The following is a 16,951-nucleotide window of genomic DNA, read 5'->3' as shown; positions in this document are numbered from 1 at the left end:
CAGAAGAAAAATAAAATAAACCTAATAAATCTCAATTTTATATATTGACTACAATACTTTTACTATTTCATCACTACACTGATGTAACTGAGGTGTACAATAGTTTTTAAAACTTCAAAAATTACCTTTATCACTTGAAGACATCTTGATTTTAGAATCCCATAAGTCCTGGAGCACCAGTGGGTCACCTCCTGTAAAATACAAGTTAACCTTTAAACAAAATTGACTTGTAACGTTCTGGTAAAGACCAGAATGTGGAGAGAAATGGTTCAAAACAGGTGAGAGGAAACACTGGATTTTGGGGAGGGAGAGCCTAAATACACAATAAAAGGTTCAGAAAAAGATGGGAAGTGGATCCACGTAAAGCTCAGTTCAACCGTTTCCCAGTTGGCTGTGGTTCTGGATGTCATTTATAGGCAGATCATGACAGTCAATTCAGTCTCATGAGAGATAGTTCAAGAACTATTTTTCAAAGTTAATAACACGTCAGACTAATAAATAAATAAACTGAACAGAGTAGATTATTCAGCATTTGATCAGCAGCACTTAACGGCATTATTTGCACATTCAAATTCTGCCTCTGGGACACACATTTTATTAAAAAATAACTTTATTATATTGTTAGCTTTACTTTTGTAAATGAAAACTTTTTTTTTTTTATTGTTGCAGGGTCACTGTCACATGACAATTCTGATCATTCAAGAGTAGTTAACCTAGTTAAGATAGTCAGATAAGCAGAAAGCCCATGTTGTCACATAAAAGTTTCCACGTCTCCAAGGTGAAGCCGGTCGCTGAGTCGGATCTGGTCCCCGCCCACGTGTTGTGGATGGGGGGCCTGCCGACACAGTCCGGAGCATCCTGGATGTCCGTCACCGAGGACGAGAGTTCCAGTTCCTGGTCGACTGGGAGGGGTACGCGATCGTGGGTCCCCCGCCGTTTCATACTGGACAACAGCCTCCTCCGAGACTTCTACTGCGCCCACCCGGATAAGCCTGGGAGGGCGCCTGCCCTACCGTCGGAGAGTTTTGGTGTTTCCCCCACCCCAGCCCAGCTCGTTTGAGGTCTCCACGCCGCCCTGCTGGACTAGAGAACGCGCAGGACTTGACTCCTGTGTTGGGTCCGCTCTGGAGCTCTTTGTGCGCCCCGGAAGACTGGACGAGTGCTTCCCTGCGGTCCAGGAGGATTGCCAGTTTGATTTTGTTAAATAAAGACTAGTTTTTGGACTTTTTATCACTGCGTTTTGCCTGCTTTCGGGTCCTGTAAAAACCGAAACCTTAACACTTTTTCATCCATCCAAAAAGACTTTAAGATAACATGAAGTTAGTCTGTTGAATGACAGTACCCCCCTTCTCTATCGTGTGCCTTCAGCACCGATTAAACTCAGATGGTGATTATTTTATATGTACAACTTTAGTGGGAAGCTAAGCAGGGTCGGGCCTGCTTCCGTTGGGTAACGTATTGCGTCACTTCCTGTCTTCTCAATGTTCGTTGGTGCGCTGTGTGTTGCTTTCACTTTTATTTAAACTTTAAAATTGAATACTCGGGAAATTCTAATCACTCGATAACAACAAGGAGAAATAATCCATATTAAACAAATACAGGACTCCGCCGATTATTAGCACTAGCATGGCCTCACCGTCACAACCACAACTGTAGAATATAATTACCATTTATGTATATTTCTTTTACAATCAACGATAGAATAAACTGTTTGACTAGTTGCTAGCAAGTGCGAAGTCAAATTCCAAGCATGCACTAATACAAAAATATTAACTGTTTACCTTAAATTGGTTATTTGCCCGCGATTAACACCCCTGAATCGGTCGAAGCAAAATGTAATTAATGATATGTCTGCTCTAGTCGGAATTATATGTACTTTCTGTATCCACTGACAGTTCCTAATATTCTCCTACGTCACTTCCTGAAACATAGCGGGAGTTTTCTGTAAGAAAACTACAAGTATTGACAAACTCATGAAGGTTTTTATTTTTTTAAAGAAACAAGTTTGGTTTGTAACAGTTCAGTAATAAATTTGTAAGTATTCTAGCAGACTTTAAAAAATTATTTTCTTTCATTAGTTTGTCAACATTTGATGTAGTTCCATATACATATATATTTCCTCTAGGTGGTTACAAGCAGGAAAAACGTTAATGTTACGAAATAATGTTTATGATGAATGTTCAGAAATTGTGTCTTTTTCGACCGATTCGACTGTTTTGTTACGTTTTAATACCGGAAGTAAAGGGCGTGGCCTTGGAGTTGAGGAACAGTTTACCGTATTGACCACAAGAGGGGAGACATTGGACATTAATCAAAGATAAAGAACAACTCAATGCAAATGTAACAAAGTTTTTGCAACAAAATAGCATCCACGGGTAAACAGGCGACATTTTTACAGCGTTTTCTGTGTTAATCATTATCAGATCAACTGATTGGCAGGAAAATAACAATGATTGTATAGTGTTGTTCTGAAATAAATGATCCAATTAACTGTCTTAAGGAAAGAAAGATGCATAGAATCTCTTCAGAGGAGCTGTTGTTCCTCCCCCTATATAGTGAGAAAAACATCAGTCTCAAAAGTACAATATTGCTGTCTAGGACATATTGCTGCTGCCATCAACTACTTCCATATCTCCAGAGGTCCAAACCACACCCAAAATGAGCATGGTACAGTATTTTAAAAAATATATAATAATTATACCGTTGTTTTTTAAAATTGCTTATAGATGTATTTTTCTCATGTCTGCTTGATGCTTGACTGTTTATGACTTCGTTTGAGCTTATAAAACAATGTTGGTAAAACAAACGTTAATATCTATGTCTACAGCAACTTGAATTAAAGGATGTGATTCTGAGAACTGGAGATCAGCTGAAGATTAAGGGGTTTGTTTTGCATGATGCAGACAGGTAAAACAAACACACCTAGTATACTTTCATAGATATATTTCCAACACTTTAATGATCTAATTTGGGATCAAACCAGGTTCCATATTGACCTTGGCAATGATGCAAATGACCTGGCACTCCATTTTAACCCTTGTTTCCATGACAACGCTGATGGATCTGTGTGAAAAGAATTATTGTTGTTATTACTATTATCGTTTCAATGCTATAGTAAGTATAGTAAGTAGATTTAGAATGTTTAATTAAAAGGAATGTATGAGTGTTTGGATCAAGTATTGAAGCTGAGAGGTACCATGTTCAAGGACACGAGGAAGTCGTAGAGATAGGAGGAGAAGGAATCATGAGGTCAGATTGACATAAATCTTGTGTGCACCAAATAAAAGAGGAGAGCGAGCAGCAAACGGACGGAGTTGAGAGAGGAAGCTTGAACTGCTCGTCAGCTCTCTTGCAAGGCCTCCTGTTGTTTGCGTGGTTGATCTGAGTCTAGTGAACGAACAGCGCGGGTGACCAAAACTTCGCCCTCACAATCTGTTCTGGTTTTTAACTCAAAGACAGCTGGGTGTTGGGGTGAAGAGAGACGCGAAATACCCAACCTCTTACACAGAGGCAAGGAAGTCAAGGTAAGAGAGATTTGTTGAGAATTGTTGTCATGTTTTGTCCTAAAAGCTGCCACAGTTTATAGAAAGAAATGCAGACCTATTCCCTCAATCACATAGTGATAACTAGCCTGGAGCAGGACCTCATTTCATTCTAATTTATTCTGTTTTCTTCTTCTTCAGATTGTGTTGAAGCTGGCTGGAGATGTGTTTGAAGTGGAAATTCCCGATGACCATGAATTCAAGTTTCCAAACCAGGAGAGTGTTGATGTCATCAGTTACATCAGGATTGGTGGAGACTTCAAACTGACATCTTTTAAGATCTGCTAAGAGATACTTACATGGTCAGACTCTTCCACTGGAGGGCAATAATCACTAACAGGATTTAGATGGTTACAGTTCCATAAAATATTCACAAGGACAGAGAAACATAAACCATTTAAATCTCAGATCGTTGTGTGTTTCCTTTTTTAAGCCAAGTAGTTGATCAAAAAGGAGCTAAATAGGACAAGAAAAAAATGTACAATGACATTGTAGGTTCGATTTTACAGGGTCTGTCAAATTTGAACCAAGCTGAGTTCTGATTTTGATCACTGAATATTTACTCATACACAAATGTGTATGTGTATTTTTTACCAGTGGATCCCGAGCAGGTTGAAATTTGAGCTGACTAAAAATACATTTAACTCATCAGTTTATCAAAAGCTGAGACCTTAGCTAAACCCCTTCAATCAGAACTAAAAGAGTCAAAAAGGACGTTGGTAGCATCTTGTGGGTCCGTTCAAATCTGTGTCCAGCCATGCTCGATGCTTGATGTCTGCAGGAGGCTGGTGGTGTAGAGGCCTTGCTGAAGGACATCAGTGCTGAACTGTTCACTTTCATTTCCATCCATCCCCAATCCAATAAAATAGGGAAGAAATGTAAAAAAAGCACAATCCCTGATTAATCTGACAGCTCTTATATCAACAGAAAATGTGTGTAAAAAAGAAATCAATCAACACTTGAATTATTCTGTAATATATTTATTATTGAAAATGTTCCTAATTTTACAGCCTTTAAACTGTTGAGGATAATAATGAGGATAATATTTCATCCTGCCCACTTTGATCCTCACCTGCAGGTGAAGCCAACATGTTGGAATTATTAACATGATGATTAACATTTACTGATGACAGCAAGTGACTTTATAGTTCTGAATACAACTGAACACAAAAACAAGTGTAAAACTAGAAAAAACAGATTTCTAAGATCCTTCTCAATTTGATGAAAGATGAGAACAAAAACTAACACAAAGGTGATTATTTAAGCACAATTGCAAACTAGATTTAAAGTCCAGCAAATCAAAAGAGAGGAATCTCTTATCTTTCTTTAATGAAGCCAAAACATTTTGCCTTTTCATTCAAAGCAAAATATCATACATGAATTTTGAAACTCAACATTTTCGAATCATTTTGTCACATCCTGTCACTCAATTTACATCCAATTTTTATAGAATTTACATAGAATCTTTTCAAGACATCGTCATAGCAACACTTCTAAAGCAGGCTTTATATGAAGAATGTATACTGCTGTAAAGGGAAACAAAAGTATTTTGTCAGCAGTTTTCTCTTCCCTTCCACTCTGCATCAAAAGACTGGAGAATAGCTTCATGCTCAGCGTTGCTGTTGCTCCACGATTTCAACCAACCCTCCAGTTCTCCACCATAGGCTTGTGTTTGAGGCTACAGTTCATCCAGACTTTTGATGGCATCTTCTTTCTTAATTTCTCCCCAGTTATTGGGGATTTCTCCTTCCCCAGTAAAACGTAAGTCGTAGTGATTCTCAAGCTCCTTTTGAAATCGATAGTTGAACCATTTCCAAAAAGGCAGCAATGATCCATCAGAAGTAATCTCCCATGAGGCACATTCCTCTCCAGCTGTTTGATATTGTTTGTAAGGTATGGTCACATCTGAATCATGATGAGGGTAGAAGGCCCGGTCACTCGCAACCAAAGTTGTGCAGGATTCAACGACAAAATTGTTTGTGCCACGAAACCTTCTACCGTTGACCCCATTGGGTCTGTGAAAAGGGGCGCTGTGTTTGTCAGGACTGTGGTCCTTTACCGTGTTGGTGCAAACAGCTGAACAGAATGGACAAGTGACCCAGCAGCAGTTACACAGCTGGTCAATCAGGATCTGATCAGGCTGCAGCCTGTATTTCTTGATGTCATCAGGTGAGAGATCTCCCATCATCTCCTTGTTGGATTCGAGACCTTTTTTTATCTGCTCTTCAAGAAAGTCAAAATTGTCAATGTCACTGAAACCTTCACAACTAATACTCAATTTAACCTTATGCTCAGTCAGCCTGGAAAATTCTTTCACCCACATCTCAATGTTTCCTCTCTGTGCTTTTACTGCTTTTGTTGCATCGTGCAAAGCTTTTATCAGAAGCTTTGTGATGTTTTCAACATTCCTCCTGAGAATATTTTGTACCTTATCTCTCTTGACTTTGATGTATTTCTCTACTTCTTTTCCAATGAATGTCTTCATATATTTCTTCGGTGTATGGATGTAGGTCATGAAACCATCAAAGTCTTCATCCTCAGCCAACAATTTCATCATGTGCTTCTCCAGGTTCCTCCTGTTCCCATTGAACACTGGATGGTTACATATCATCTCATCAGCTAGATTTGTGGCTGAGTCGATACAGGAGGCCTCGATGGTGGAACCCTTCAGTTGGTCACAGATCAATCCTCCAAAGACCACAGATGATGAGCTGTCTTTGCAGAAGGCTTTGAAAGCTTTAAAGAATTGTGGTTTCTTGCTTTCAGCATAAATGTATACATCGTTGTTGTGTTTGAATTTTTTGTGGGAGTCTTCGAGCCAGCTCTTTAATCTGTCACATACATACAAAACCAGCTCAATACTAAACTCTTTGTTCAGAGTGAATTTCTTCCCAGAGTGAAAGGCTTCCACTGCTTTTATTACATTTTTGCCTACTTCATGCAAGTATGTAATATTATAGCCTGTTATTGCCACTTGTTTGGCTTGTATTGTTGTGAGAGCCTCTTCTTCAACGGCACTGATCAAGTCTCTGATCAGTTTCTGTTCCTCATTAGAAAGACCTCCGCTGATACATTGTTTAACCCATTCATAACTTTTCTGTACAAATTTAGTTACTTGGCGTTTGTCTTGATTATTGTGCTTTCTAGTCACATAACAGCTGTAATTTCCAGCCTCTGGGATTTGTTTGTAACTGCCGCTGGTCTTTTTTTGATGAATCATTTTCCATTCAAAACCGAGCTCCATCAGAACGACTGTTACATCGTCTGCTATGTTGATATTGGCAATCGGTTTTATGTGTGCTGTTAGTTCTGAAATCCATTCAGTCCAAAGAGAGTTAAAGTGTTTCTGAAGTTTCTTTTTATTTTTGTCCTTTAACTTCACAGCGAGCTCTTTGCTCTTCTGTAGCAGGTTTTTCTCAAGCTCTGTCTTCCTTTCATCAAGTTTTTTACAAGCTTCTTTCTGTTGGATAACAGCATTTAATTTTTTTGCAACTTGCTCCACCATTCCATCAAGAAACTCTTTGATTTTGGTCCCAAACCGGCTTCGCCACTGAGCCAGTACTTCACTGTCTCCATCCTTGTCAAAATAATCTGTCATACTTTTTGTTATTTTTTCCCATGCTTCGTTGAGTTGGTTATGAAGATCATGGTCACTGATTTTGTCAACTGTTCCATTTTCAATTTTAACATAAAGCTGGTTTTCAACATCCAACATCTTGTTTCTCAGGGTCCAGGTCCAGTTCCCATACGCTACCTCAAGTTTTCTGTACACTGATATTTCATAAGTGTTCTTGAAGCTGAAAACAAAGTTTTCATTCAACAGAGCATTCCACAGGTCCTGAACTTTGCTTTTGAACTGTGATAAAGTAATCCCAGTGGACTGTGAAGCTCTAGAGATGATAAAGTTCTTCAGATCTTGGATGCTTTCACTGTAACCTGGATTGGGAGGAGCCATGGGTGGGCTTCCCTCCCACAACTGGGCAAAGTATTTGACATCTTCCTGCACATTAAATGAAATGACTCTACTGAAGCTTTGAGCGTCATAAACCTCCTCTTCTGCAGCTAGTTGAACCATCTTGTCCAGTTTTTCTTGCAGACGTCGCCTTCCCTCCATGTTCTTTTCTGCAGCTGCTACATCTGCAACATTCTGGTGAACAAACACACAGCTGGGAGAAAGTTTAACGACCTTCATCCTCATGAAAGCCTGGATGACAATTTCCAAAACATCTTGCATCTCAGAGGGGTTCTCTCCAAAGACGTTGATCAGTGTCATGTTTCCCAGACCTACGACAAATGTGGCCAGTTCATTGTCACGATGAAGAGTACTATGACCTGCTAGCTCAAGAGCACGAAGTCCTTCAGTGTCCACCACCAGAACATAATCAAACTTCAGGAGGTCCCTCATCTCGTCTGACACTTTGAGCAGCTGCATAAATGCACCTTTTGTGCATCTGCCAGCACTCACTGCAAACTGTAATCCAAACATGGCATTCAGCATTGTTGATTTTCCACTGCTCTGGATGCCTAAAACGGACAAAACAAAAACTCTCTTGTCACCCAGTTTTTGGATGACTTCTTCTAAAAGTCTTGGGATCCATGTTATAGGCACATGACCTGCATCACCATCCATCAGCTCGATTGGGTGCCCTGATATCATCAGCTCTGCAGCCAGTTCAGGGTACTGGGACCAGTCTGTTTGTCCTGTCAGTGGTTGTTTCTGCAGAGATGCATGGGCTTCATAGATCTGACCCATTTCTCTATAGATGTGCTCCAAGCCGAACGTTGCTTTATGTAGTTTCTCTGATATTTGTTCAAGCTCCTGTTGCTTTGCTCTGAGCTGATCGGACTGCTCAGTTTTCTCTTTCAACATCAACACCTCTGACCATGTGCCATCATAGTTTTGGAGAATTGAAGAGACATTCTCTGTGGTGAGGTCGTCTATGAAGAGCTGGATCCATTTCAGGAAATACTCTTTCTCACTGGGTGTCAGAGATGAGATGCCTTCAACAAATACATTTACAAGTTCACAAAAATTCCTACATTGTTTTTTTCTAATTTCTTTCAGTTCCTGCTGCTTTTGGCTTTTATCCATCTCAGCTTGGTCTTTGAGGCGATACTGTTTCTTGTTTGTGTCACACCACTTCTGCCACGTTTCACCTTGACAAGTGAGGAATTTCTCTTTAATCGCAGAAACATCATGTCCCTTGATTAAATCCATCACCTTCTCTGCAGCAGCTTTTCCCTTTTGGCAGGCTTCGTCTTCTTCATCCAACCTGATTCCAGAGACCGTAGCCATGGACTCAAGCTGAAAGGAATCATGGGGTCCAGCTAGAATATTTTGAATGATTCTTTTCAACTCTTCAGAAACATTTGACTGGCCTCTGTCTTTCAGACCAATTGAATACTTCCCCTTGGTGAACTGAACAGTATTGGATTTCTCTTCAACAATGAGTAAAATTAGAGGCTTTGTAGACTTCATGAGGTCTTCGATAAACTTTCTGTCACTTTCACTCCGAGCAGAGATGAGAACAACAGTGACTGAGGATTTTTCACTCAGTATGCTGTGCTGCTTTTCCAGAAGCCGAGCATCACCGTGAAGGTTACAGAAAGCAGTGCAGTCAGTGAACGCATCGTTGGATTTACCAGCAGGGCAGTACCAGGCAATCTCTGCTACTCCTTCCATCAAATGGCGAGTTTTGGTGCTTCCCTGGCAGTCTCTGTGGTAGAAGGTGTTATGACGGCTGCTGATCAAATTGTTTATCAGCTGAGACTTGGAGAGCGACAGTGAACCCAGGCGGAAAAATGATACCATGGGTGTCTTGGCGTTGCAGATTGGCACAGTCTTCAATGTGACAGTGTTTGAATTATCTTGGTTTCCTGTTGTTTTCCATGTTTTCTTTATTTGTCTGAAAGTCCACAATGGACATTGGATATCCATCGTGACTGGGTCAGGAACAAGCAAAGGTAGGGCGTACTGACACTGGGATAATTTAGTTATTAGATTCTGCTTTAAAAAGCTGTCTGAGCAGTGAAAAAGTGCCATTTGTATGTCCATGGGATGCACACTTTGCTGTTTTGACTCACTACTGTCTGGCACACAAAGAAATGCAGCAAAAACATCTTTTTCTGCCTCAACAGTGCTGGACTGTGGAACAAGATCTGACTGTCCTGGATCTGGATCATCTTGTGTGATAGGAATATATCTGGCTGTGTAGTCTAACAACATCAACTTCTGTGAAAACATAAGAACAACATCCTTCTCACATGTGCCAGGCTCCTGTTTCAGAGGTGGACGTATTTTAAGGAAGTCAGCAGGAGTCAGCTTCTGTCTGTACTTGTCTTGAAGGCAAAGTCTTCCCAGGAGACTGGAGAATTCAGCTTCTGGTGTCTTCATAGTAGACTCATCAGGCGACTTGAGCAACTGCTACAAATAAGCAGAGAATTGTGCATGTTGTGAAGCCCGAGGTAGCACAATACTGCAGAATGTGAATGAACTGTTCCTGTGTCTGAATTTAGAGGGTTGTTTTTTTTACCTTTCTCCTGGTTTCATCCATAGCTGGATGTAAAGAATCTGAAACATATTTAAAATGTGATTATGACAAAGTCAGAACGAGATGAGACAGGAACAGTTTAACGTGATGAACCATCTGAAGTCTGAACCTGTCTCAATATTAACAGTCCAACCTGATTGTTGCTGTCCAAAATGTTGGATTTCCTCTCTTAAAATGTTTCAGTGAAATTTGAGATTCTTTTTAGATTAGTTTTAATTACATTGCTGGAGGGATTGTTTTTGCTGCTCAATGTAACTGAGTAATTTACACTTATTTCATCTCTCCCTCTCTCTCTCTGTTGAACTTACCTTGTTGATTTCCCTGGAACTCTGAGGACTTGATCTTGTCTTCTTCATGGGCTCCCTCACACTTGGGTCGGGTGTAACAGCTGGGATTATTTTCTTGGACCATGACGTCTACCTTTTCCAACAGTGCCAAGATTTCTGTTTCGTCTGGCATACCGTTTTTGCATGTGTGGTATCTTTTGTCATTAAAACTATCGTCTCTTTTCAGGTTTGTCAACGCACTTTTACATTGTTCATCAGACTCGTGAGTCACAACTGTCAGCAAATATGGCAACGATTCCTCTCCAAAAGCTTTCTCTAACCACTGACGTCCTGCTCTATAAGAGCTTTCATGATGACTGTTGGACACCAGTAAAATAAAGGCATGAACGCCTTTATTCAACTGACACGTTTCACTGTTTTGGTGACCGAGCAGATTAATGACTGAGATGTGACGACCACATAAGTCGTACAGTCCCTCTGAAATCTGCTCCATGTCATGGTCAAATAAGATGTTTTGTGATCCTGTCTTCATGGAATTGGTGTCACCGACTAACACAAGTGTGAGTTCAGCTGCCACTGAAACAAAATACACAGAGAACTTTGATCTTAATATATGGAAGAAAAATAAAATAAACCTAATAAATCTCAACTTTATGTATTGACTTCAATACTTTTACTATTTCATCACTACACTGATGTAACTGAGGTGTACAATAGTTTTTAAAACTTCAAAAATTACCTTCATCACTTGAAGACATCTTGATTTTAGAATCCCATAAGTCCAGGAGCACCAGTGGGTCACCTCCTGTAAAATACAAGTTAACCTTTAAACAAAATTGACTTGTAACGTTCTGGTAAAGACCAGAATGTGGAGAGAAATGGTTCAAAACAGGTGAGAGGAAAGACTGGATTTTGGGGAGGGAGAGCCTAAATACACAATAAAAGGTTCGGAAAAAGATGGGAAGTGGATCCACGTAAAGCTCGGTTCAACCGTTTCCCAGTTGGCTGTAGTTCTGGATGTCATTTATAGGCAGATCATGACAGTCAATTCAGTCTCATGAGAGATAGTTCAAGAACTATTTTTCAAAGTTAATAACACGTCAGACTAATAAATAAATAAACTGAACAGAGTAGATTATTCAGCATTTGATCAGCAGCACTTAACGGCATTATTTGCACATTCAAATTCTGCCTCTGGAACACACATTTTATTAAAAAATAACTTTATTATATTGTTAGCTTTACTTTTGTAAATGAAAACTTTTTTTTTTTATTGTTGCAGGGTCACTGTCACATGACAATTCTGATCATTCAAGACTAGTTAACCTAGTTAAGATAGTCAGATAAGCAGAAAGCCCATGTTGTCACATAAAAGTTTCCACGTCTCCAAGGTGAAGCCGGTCGCTGAGTCGGATCTGGTCCCTCCCCCCCGTGTTGTGGATGGGGGGCCTGCCGACACAGTCCGGAGCATCCTGGACGTCCGTCACCGAGGACGAGAGTTCCAGTTCCTGGTCGACTGGGAGGGGTACGCGATCGTGGGTCCCCCGCTGTTTCATACTGGACAACAGCCTCCTCCGAGACTTCTACTGCGCCCACCCGGATAAGCCTGGGAGGGCGCCTGCCCTACCGTCGGAGAGTCTTGGTGTTTCCCCCACCCCAGCCCAGCTCGTTTGAGGTCTCCACGCCGCCCTGCTGGACTAGAGAACGCGCAGGACTTGACTCCTGTGTTGGGTCCGCTCTGGAGCTCTTTGTGCGCCCCGGAAGACTGGACGAGTGCTTCCCTGCGGTCCAGGAGGATTGCCAGTTTGATTTTGTTAAATAAAGACTAGTTTTTGGACTTTTTATCACTGCGTTTTGCCTGCTTTCGGGTCCTGTAAAAACCGAAACCTTAACACTTTTTCATCCATCCAAAAAGACTTTAAGATAACATGAAGTTAGTCTGTTGAATGACAGTACCCCCCTTCTCTACCGTGTGCCTTCAGCACCGATTAAACTCAGATGGTGATTATTTTATATGTACAACTTTAGTGGGAAGCTAAGCAGGGTCGGGCCTGCTTCCGTTGGGTAACGTATTGCGTCACTTCCTGTTTTCTCAACGTTCGTGGGTGCGCCGTGTGTGTTGGTTTCACTTTTATTTAAACTTCTTTAAAATTGAATACTCGGGAAATTCTAATCACTTGATAACAAGGAGAAATAATCCATATTAAACAAATACAAGACTCCGCCGATTATTAGCACTAGCATGGCCTCACCGTCACAAACACAACTATAGAATATAATTACTATTTATGTATATTTCTTTTACAATCAACGATAGAATAAACTCAATATAACTGAGTAATTCACACTTATTTCATCTCTCTCTCTCTCTCTCTCTCTCTCTCTCTGTTGAACTTACCTTGTTGATTTCCCTGGTACTCTGAGGACTTGATCTTGTCTTCTTCATGGGCTCCCTCACACTTGGGTCGGGTGTAACAGCTGGGATTATTTTCTTGGACCATGACGTCTACCTTTTCCAACAGTGCCAAGATTTCTGTTTCGTCTGTCATACCTTTTTTGCATGTGTGGTATCTTTTGTCATTAAAACTATCGTCTCTTTTCAGGTTTGTCAACGCACTTTTACATTGTTCATCAGACTCGTGAGTCACAACTGTCAGCAAATATGGCAACGATTCCTCTCCAAAAGCTTTCTCTAACCACTGACGTCCTGCTCTATAAGAGCTTTCATGATGACTGTTGGACACCAGTAAAATAAAGGCATAAACGCCTTTATTCAACTGACACGTTTCACTGTTTTGGTGACCGAGCAGATTAATGACTGAGATGTGACGACCACATAAGTCGTACAGTCCCTCTGAAATCTGCTCCATGTCATGGTCAAATAAGATGTTTTGTGATCCTGTCTTCATGGAATTGGTGTCACCGACTAACACAAGTGTGAGTTCAGCTGCCACTGAAACAAAATACACAGAGAACTTTGATCTTAATATATGGAAGAAAAATAAAATAAACCTAATAAATCTCAACTTTATATATTGACTTCAATACTTTTACTATTTCATCACTACACTGATGTAACTGAGGTGTACAATAGTTTTTAAAACTTCAAAAATTACCTTCATCACTTGAAGACATCTTGATTTTAGAATCCCATAAGTCCAGGAGCACCAGTGGGTCACCTCCTGTAAAATACAAGTTAACCTTTAAACAAAATTGACTTGTAACGTTCTGGTAAAGACCAGAATGTGGAGAGAAATGGTTCAAAACAGGTGAGAGGAAAGACTGGATTTTGGGGAGGGAGAGCCTAAATACACAATAAAAGGTTCGGAAAAAGATGGGAAGTGGATCCACGTAAAGCTCGGTTCAACCGTTTCCCAGTTGGCTGTAGTTCTGGATGTCATTTATAGGCAGATCATGACAGTCAATTCAGTCTCATGAGAGATAGTTCAAGAACTATTTTTCAAAGTTAATAACACGTCAGACTAATAAATAAATAAACTGAACAGAGTAGATTATTCAGCATTTGATCAGCAGCACTTAACGGCATTATTTGCACATTCAAATTCTGCCTCTGGGACACACATTTTATTAAAAAATAACTTTATTATATTGTTAGCTTTACTTTTGTAAATGAAAACTTTTTTTTTTTTATTGTTGCAGGGTCACTGTCACATGACAATTCTGATCATTCAAGACTAGTTAACCTAGTTAAGATAGTCAGATAAGCAGAAAGCCCATGTTGTCACATAAAAGTTTCCACGTCTCCAAGGTGAAGCCGGTCGCTGAGTCGGATCTGGTCCCTCCCCCCCGTGTTGTGGATGGGGGGCCTGCCGACACAGTCCGGAGCATCCTGGACGTCCGTCACCGAGGACGAGAGTTCCAGTTCCTGGTCGACTGGGAGGGGTACGCGATCGTGGGTCCCCCGCCGTTTCATACTGGACAACAGCCTCCTCCGAGACTTCTACTGCGCCCACCCGGATAAGCCTGGGAGGGCGCCTGCCCTACCGTCGGAGAGTCTTGGTGTTTCCCCCACCCCAGCCCAGCTCGTTTGAGGTCTCCACGCCGCCCTGCTGGACTAGAGAACGCGCAGGACTTGACTCCTGTGTTGGGTCCGCTCTGGAGCTCTTTGTGCGCCCCGGAAGACTGGACGAGTGCTTCCCTGCGGTCCAGGAGGATTGCCAGTTTGATTTTGTTAAATAAAGACTAGTTTTTGGACTTTTTATCACTGCGTTTTGCCTGCTTTCGAGTCCTGTAAAAACCGAAACCTTAACACTTTTTCATCCATCCAAAAAGACTTAAAGATAACATGAAGTTGGTCTGTTGAATGACAGTACCCCCTTCTCTATCGTGTGCCTTCAGCACCGATTAAACTCAGATGGTGATTATTTTATATGTACAACTTTAGTGGGAAGCTAAGCAGGGTCGGGCCTGCTTCCGTTGGGAAACGTATTGCATCACTTCCTGTTTTTTCAACGTTCGTGGGTGCGCCGTGTGTTAGTTTCACTTTTATTTAAACTTCTTTAAAATTGAATACTCGGGAAATTCTAATCACTTGATAACAAGGAGAAATAATCCATATTAAACAAATACAAGACTCCGCCGATTATTAGCACTAGCATGGCCTCACCGTCACAAACACAACTATAGAATATAATTACTATTTATGTATATTTATTTTACAATCAACTATAGAATAAACTGTTTGACTAGCTGCTAGCAAGTGCGAAGTCAAATTCCAAGCATGCACTAATACAAAAATATTAACTGTTTACCTTAAATTGGTTATTTGCCCGCGATTAACACCCCTGAATCGGTCGAAGCAAAATGTAATGATATGTCTGCTCTAGTAGGAATTATATGTACTTTCTGTATCCACTGACAGTTCCTAATGTTCTCCAACGTCACTTCCTGAAACAAAGCGGGAGTTTTCTGTAAGAAAACTACAACAAGTATTGACAAACTCATGAAGGTTTTTATTTTTTTAAAGAAACAAGTTTGGTTTGTAACAGTTCAGTAATAAATTTGTAAATATTCTAGCAGACTTAAAAAAAAAATTCTTTCATTATTTTGTCAACATTTGATGTAGTTCCATATACATATATATTTCCTCTAGGTGGTTATAAGCAGGAAAAACGTTAATGTTACGAAATAATGTTTATGATGAATGTTCAAAAATTGTGTCCATTTCGACCGATTCGACTGTTTTGTTACGTTTTTTATACCGGAAGTAAAGGGCGTGGCCTTGGAGTTGAGGAACAGTTTACCGTATTGACCACAAGAGGGGAGACATTGGACATTAATCAAAGATAAAGAACAACTCAATGCAAATGTAATAAAGTTTTTGCAATAAAATAGCATCCACGGGTAAACAGGCGACATTTTTTTACAGCGTTTTATGTGTTAATCATTATCAGATTAACTGTTTGGCAAGAAAATAACAAAGATTGTATAGTGTTGTTCTGAAATAAATGATCCAATTAACTGTCATATCGAAAGAAAGATGCATAGAATCTCTTCAGAGGAGCTGTTGTTCCTCCCCCTATATAGTGAGAAAAACATCAGTCTCAAAAGTACAATATTGCTTTCTAGGACGTATTGATGCTGCCATCAACTGCTTCCATATCTCCAGAGGTCTGAACCACACCCAAAATGAGCATGGTACAGTATTTTTTTAAAAATATATAATAATTATACAGTTGTTTTTTAAAAAGTGGTTATAGATGTATTTTTCTCATGTCTGTTTGATGCTTGACTGTTTATGACTTCGTTTGAGCTTATAAAACAATGTTGGTAAAACAAACGTTAATATCTATGTCTACAGCTACTTGAATTAAAGGATGTGATGCTGAGAACTGGAGATCAGTTGAAGATTAAGGGGTTTGTTTTGCATGATGCAGACAGGTAAAACAAACACACCTAATATACTTTCATAGATATATTTCCAACACTTTAATGATCTAATTTGGGATCAAACCAGGTTCCATATTGACCTTGGCAATGATGCAAATGACCTGGCACTCCATTTTAACCCTCGTTTCCTTGACAACGCTGATGGATCTGTTCTGGTTTTTAACTCAAAGACAGCTGGGTGTTGGGGTGAAGAGAGAAGGGAAATACCCAACCCCTTACACAGAGGCAAGGAAGTCAAGGTAAGAGAGATTTGTTGAGAATTGTTGTCATGTTTTGTCCTAAAAGCTGCCACAGTTTATAGAAAGAAATGCAGACCTATTCCCTCAATCACATAGTGATAACCAACCTGGAGCAGAACCTCATTTCATTCTAATTTATTCTGTTTTCTTCTTCTTCAGATTGTGTTGAAGCTGGCTGGAGATGTGTTTGAAGTGGAAATTCCCGATGACCATGAATTCAAGTTTCCAAACCAGGAGAGTGTTGATGTCATCAGTTACATCAGGATTGGTGGAGACTTCAAACTGACATCTTTTAAGATCTGCTAAGAGATACTTACATGGCAGACTCTTCCACTGGAGGGCAATAATCACTAACAGCATTTAGATGGTTACAGTTCCATAAAATATTCACAAGGACAGAGAAACATAAACCATTTAAATCT

General features: G+C 40.2%; 2 protein-coding genes and 2 long non-coding RNA genes across 7 annotated transcripts in view; 2 read left to right on the top strand and 2 right to left on the bottom strand.

Moving 5' to 3' along the window:
* LOC115249820 (uncharacterized) overlaps positions 1-2,176 on the bottom strand; it is a 2,273-nt gene extending 97 nt beyond the window's left edge. The window contains exons 1-2 of the long non-coding RNA XR_003888450.1: positions 1,782-2,176; positions 126-191 (exon numbers count right to left, since the gene is read on the bottom strand). This is a non-coding gene — a long non-coding RNA (uncharacterized lncRNA). The remainder of the gene's footprint in view (positions 1-125; positions 192-1,781) is intronic.
* The window catches only part of LOC115249819 (galectin-1-like), a 27,741-nt gene extending 10,790 nt beyond the window's left edge, over positions 1-16,951 (top strand). Inside the window, exons 1-5 of one of the 3 annotated variants that reach the window (XM_029836133.1) lie at positions 1,169-1,387; positions 2,599-2,667; positions 2,828-2,907; positions 3,456-3,524; positions 3,684-3,879. In XM_029836133.1, the coding sequence (XP_029691993.1) occupies positions 1,385-1,387; positions 2,599-2,667; positions 2,828-2,907; positions 3,456-3,524; positions 3,684-3,693 (231 nt within the window). In that variant the 5' untranslated portion in view covers positions 1,169-1,384 and the 3' untranslated portion in view covers positions 3,694-3,879. Of the gene's footprint in view, positions 1-1,168; positions 1,388-2,598; positions 2,668-2,827; positions 2,908-3,455; positions 3,525-3,683; positions 3,880-16,886 lie in introns of those variants that run through there. The other 2 variants (XR_003888449.1, XM_029836132.1) reach the window with 2 other exon arrangements.
* On the bottom strand, positions 13,275-15,275 carry LOC105418254 (uncharacterized). Its single transcript, XR_003888451.1, has 3 exons — positions 15,153-15,275; positions 13,497-13,562; positions 13,275-13,333 (listed from the first exon to the last, which is right to left on the bottom strand). It is a non-coding gene; the product is annotated as an uncharacterized lncRNA (long non-coding RNA).
* Positions 13,918-16,867, top strand: LOC105418406 (galectin-1-like). 2 transcript variants are annotated; one of them, XM_029836127.1, is made up of 5 exons: positions 13,918-14,758; positions 15,970-16,038; positions 16,202-16,281; positions 16,358-16,529; positions 16,689-16,867. In XM_029836127.1, the coding sequence occupies exons 2-5, from the start codon at positions 16,030-16,032 to the stop codon at positions 16,833-16,835; spliced, it is 408 nt and encodes a 135-aa protein (XP_029691987.1). In that variant the 5' UTR covers positions 13,918-14,758; positions 15,970-16,029; the 3' UTR covers positions 16,836-16,867. The 2 variants fall into 2 exon arrangements, with proteins under 2 accessions (XP_029691987.1, XP_029691988.1); XM_029836128.1 differs by lacking the exon at positions 13,918-14,758 and adding an exon at positions 15,224-15,311.

The sequence above is a fragment of the Takifugu rubripes genome, chromosome 5, assembly GCF_901000725.2.
Source record: "Takifugu rubripes chromosome 5, fTakRub1.2, whole genome shotgun sequence".
In the NCBI taxonomy this organism is placed as follows: Eukaryota; Metazoa; Chordata; class Actinopteri; order Tetraodontiformes; family Tetraodontidae; genus Takifugu; species Takifugu rubripes.
The sequence above is the reverse complement of the archived record's forward strand: the minus strand, read 5'-3'. Positions and strand labels throughout refer to the sequence as shown.

What these genes read in the sequence shown, in the direction of transcription:
- LOC105418406 (XM_029836127.1), top strand. An exon ending in GTTTTGCATGATGCAGACAG is followed by an intron (nt 16,282 to 16,357) that starts GTAAAACAAACA and finishes GGATCAAACCAG; the next exon opens with GTTCCATATTGACCTTGGCA. An exon ending in ACAGAGGCAAGGAAGTCAAG is followed by an intron (nt 16,530 to 16,688) that starts GTAAGAGAGATT and finishes CTTCTTCTTCAG; the next exon opens with ATTGTGTTGAAGCTGGCTGG.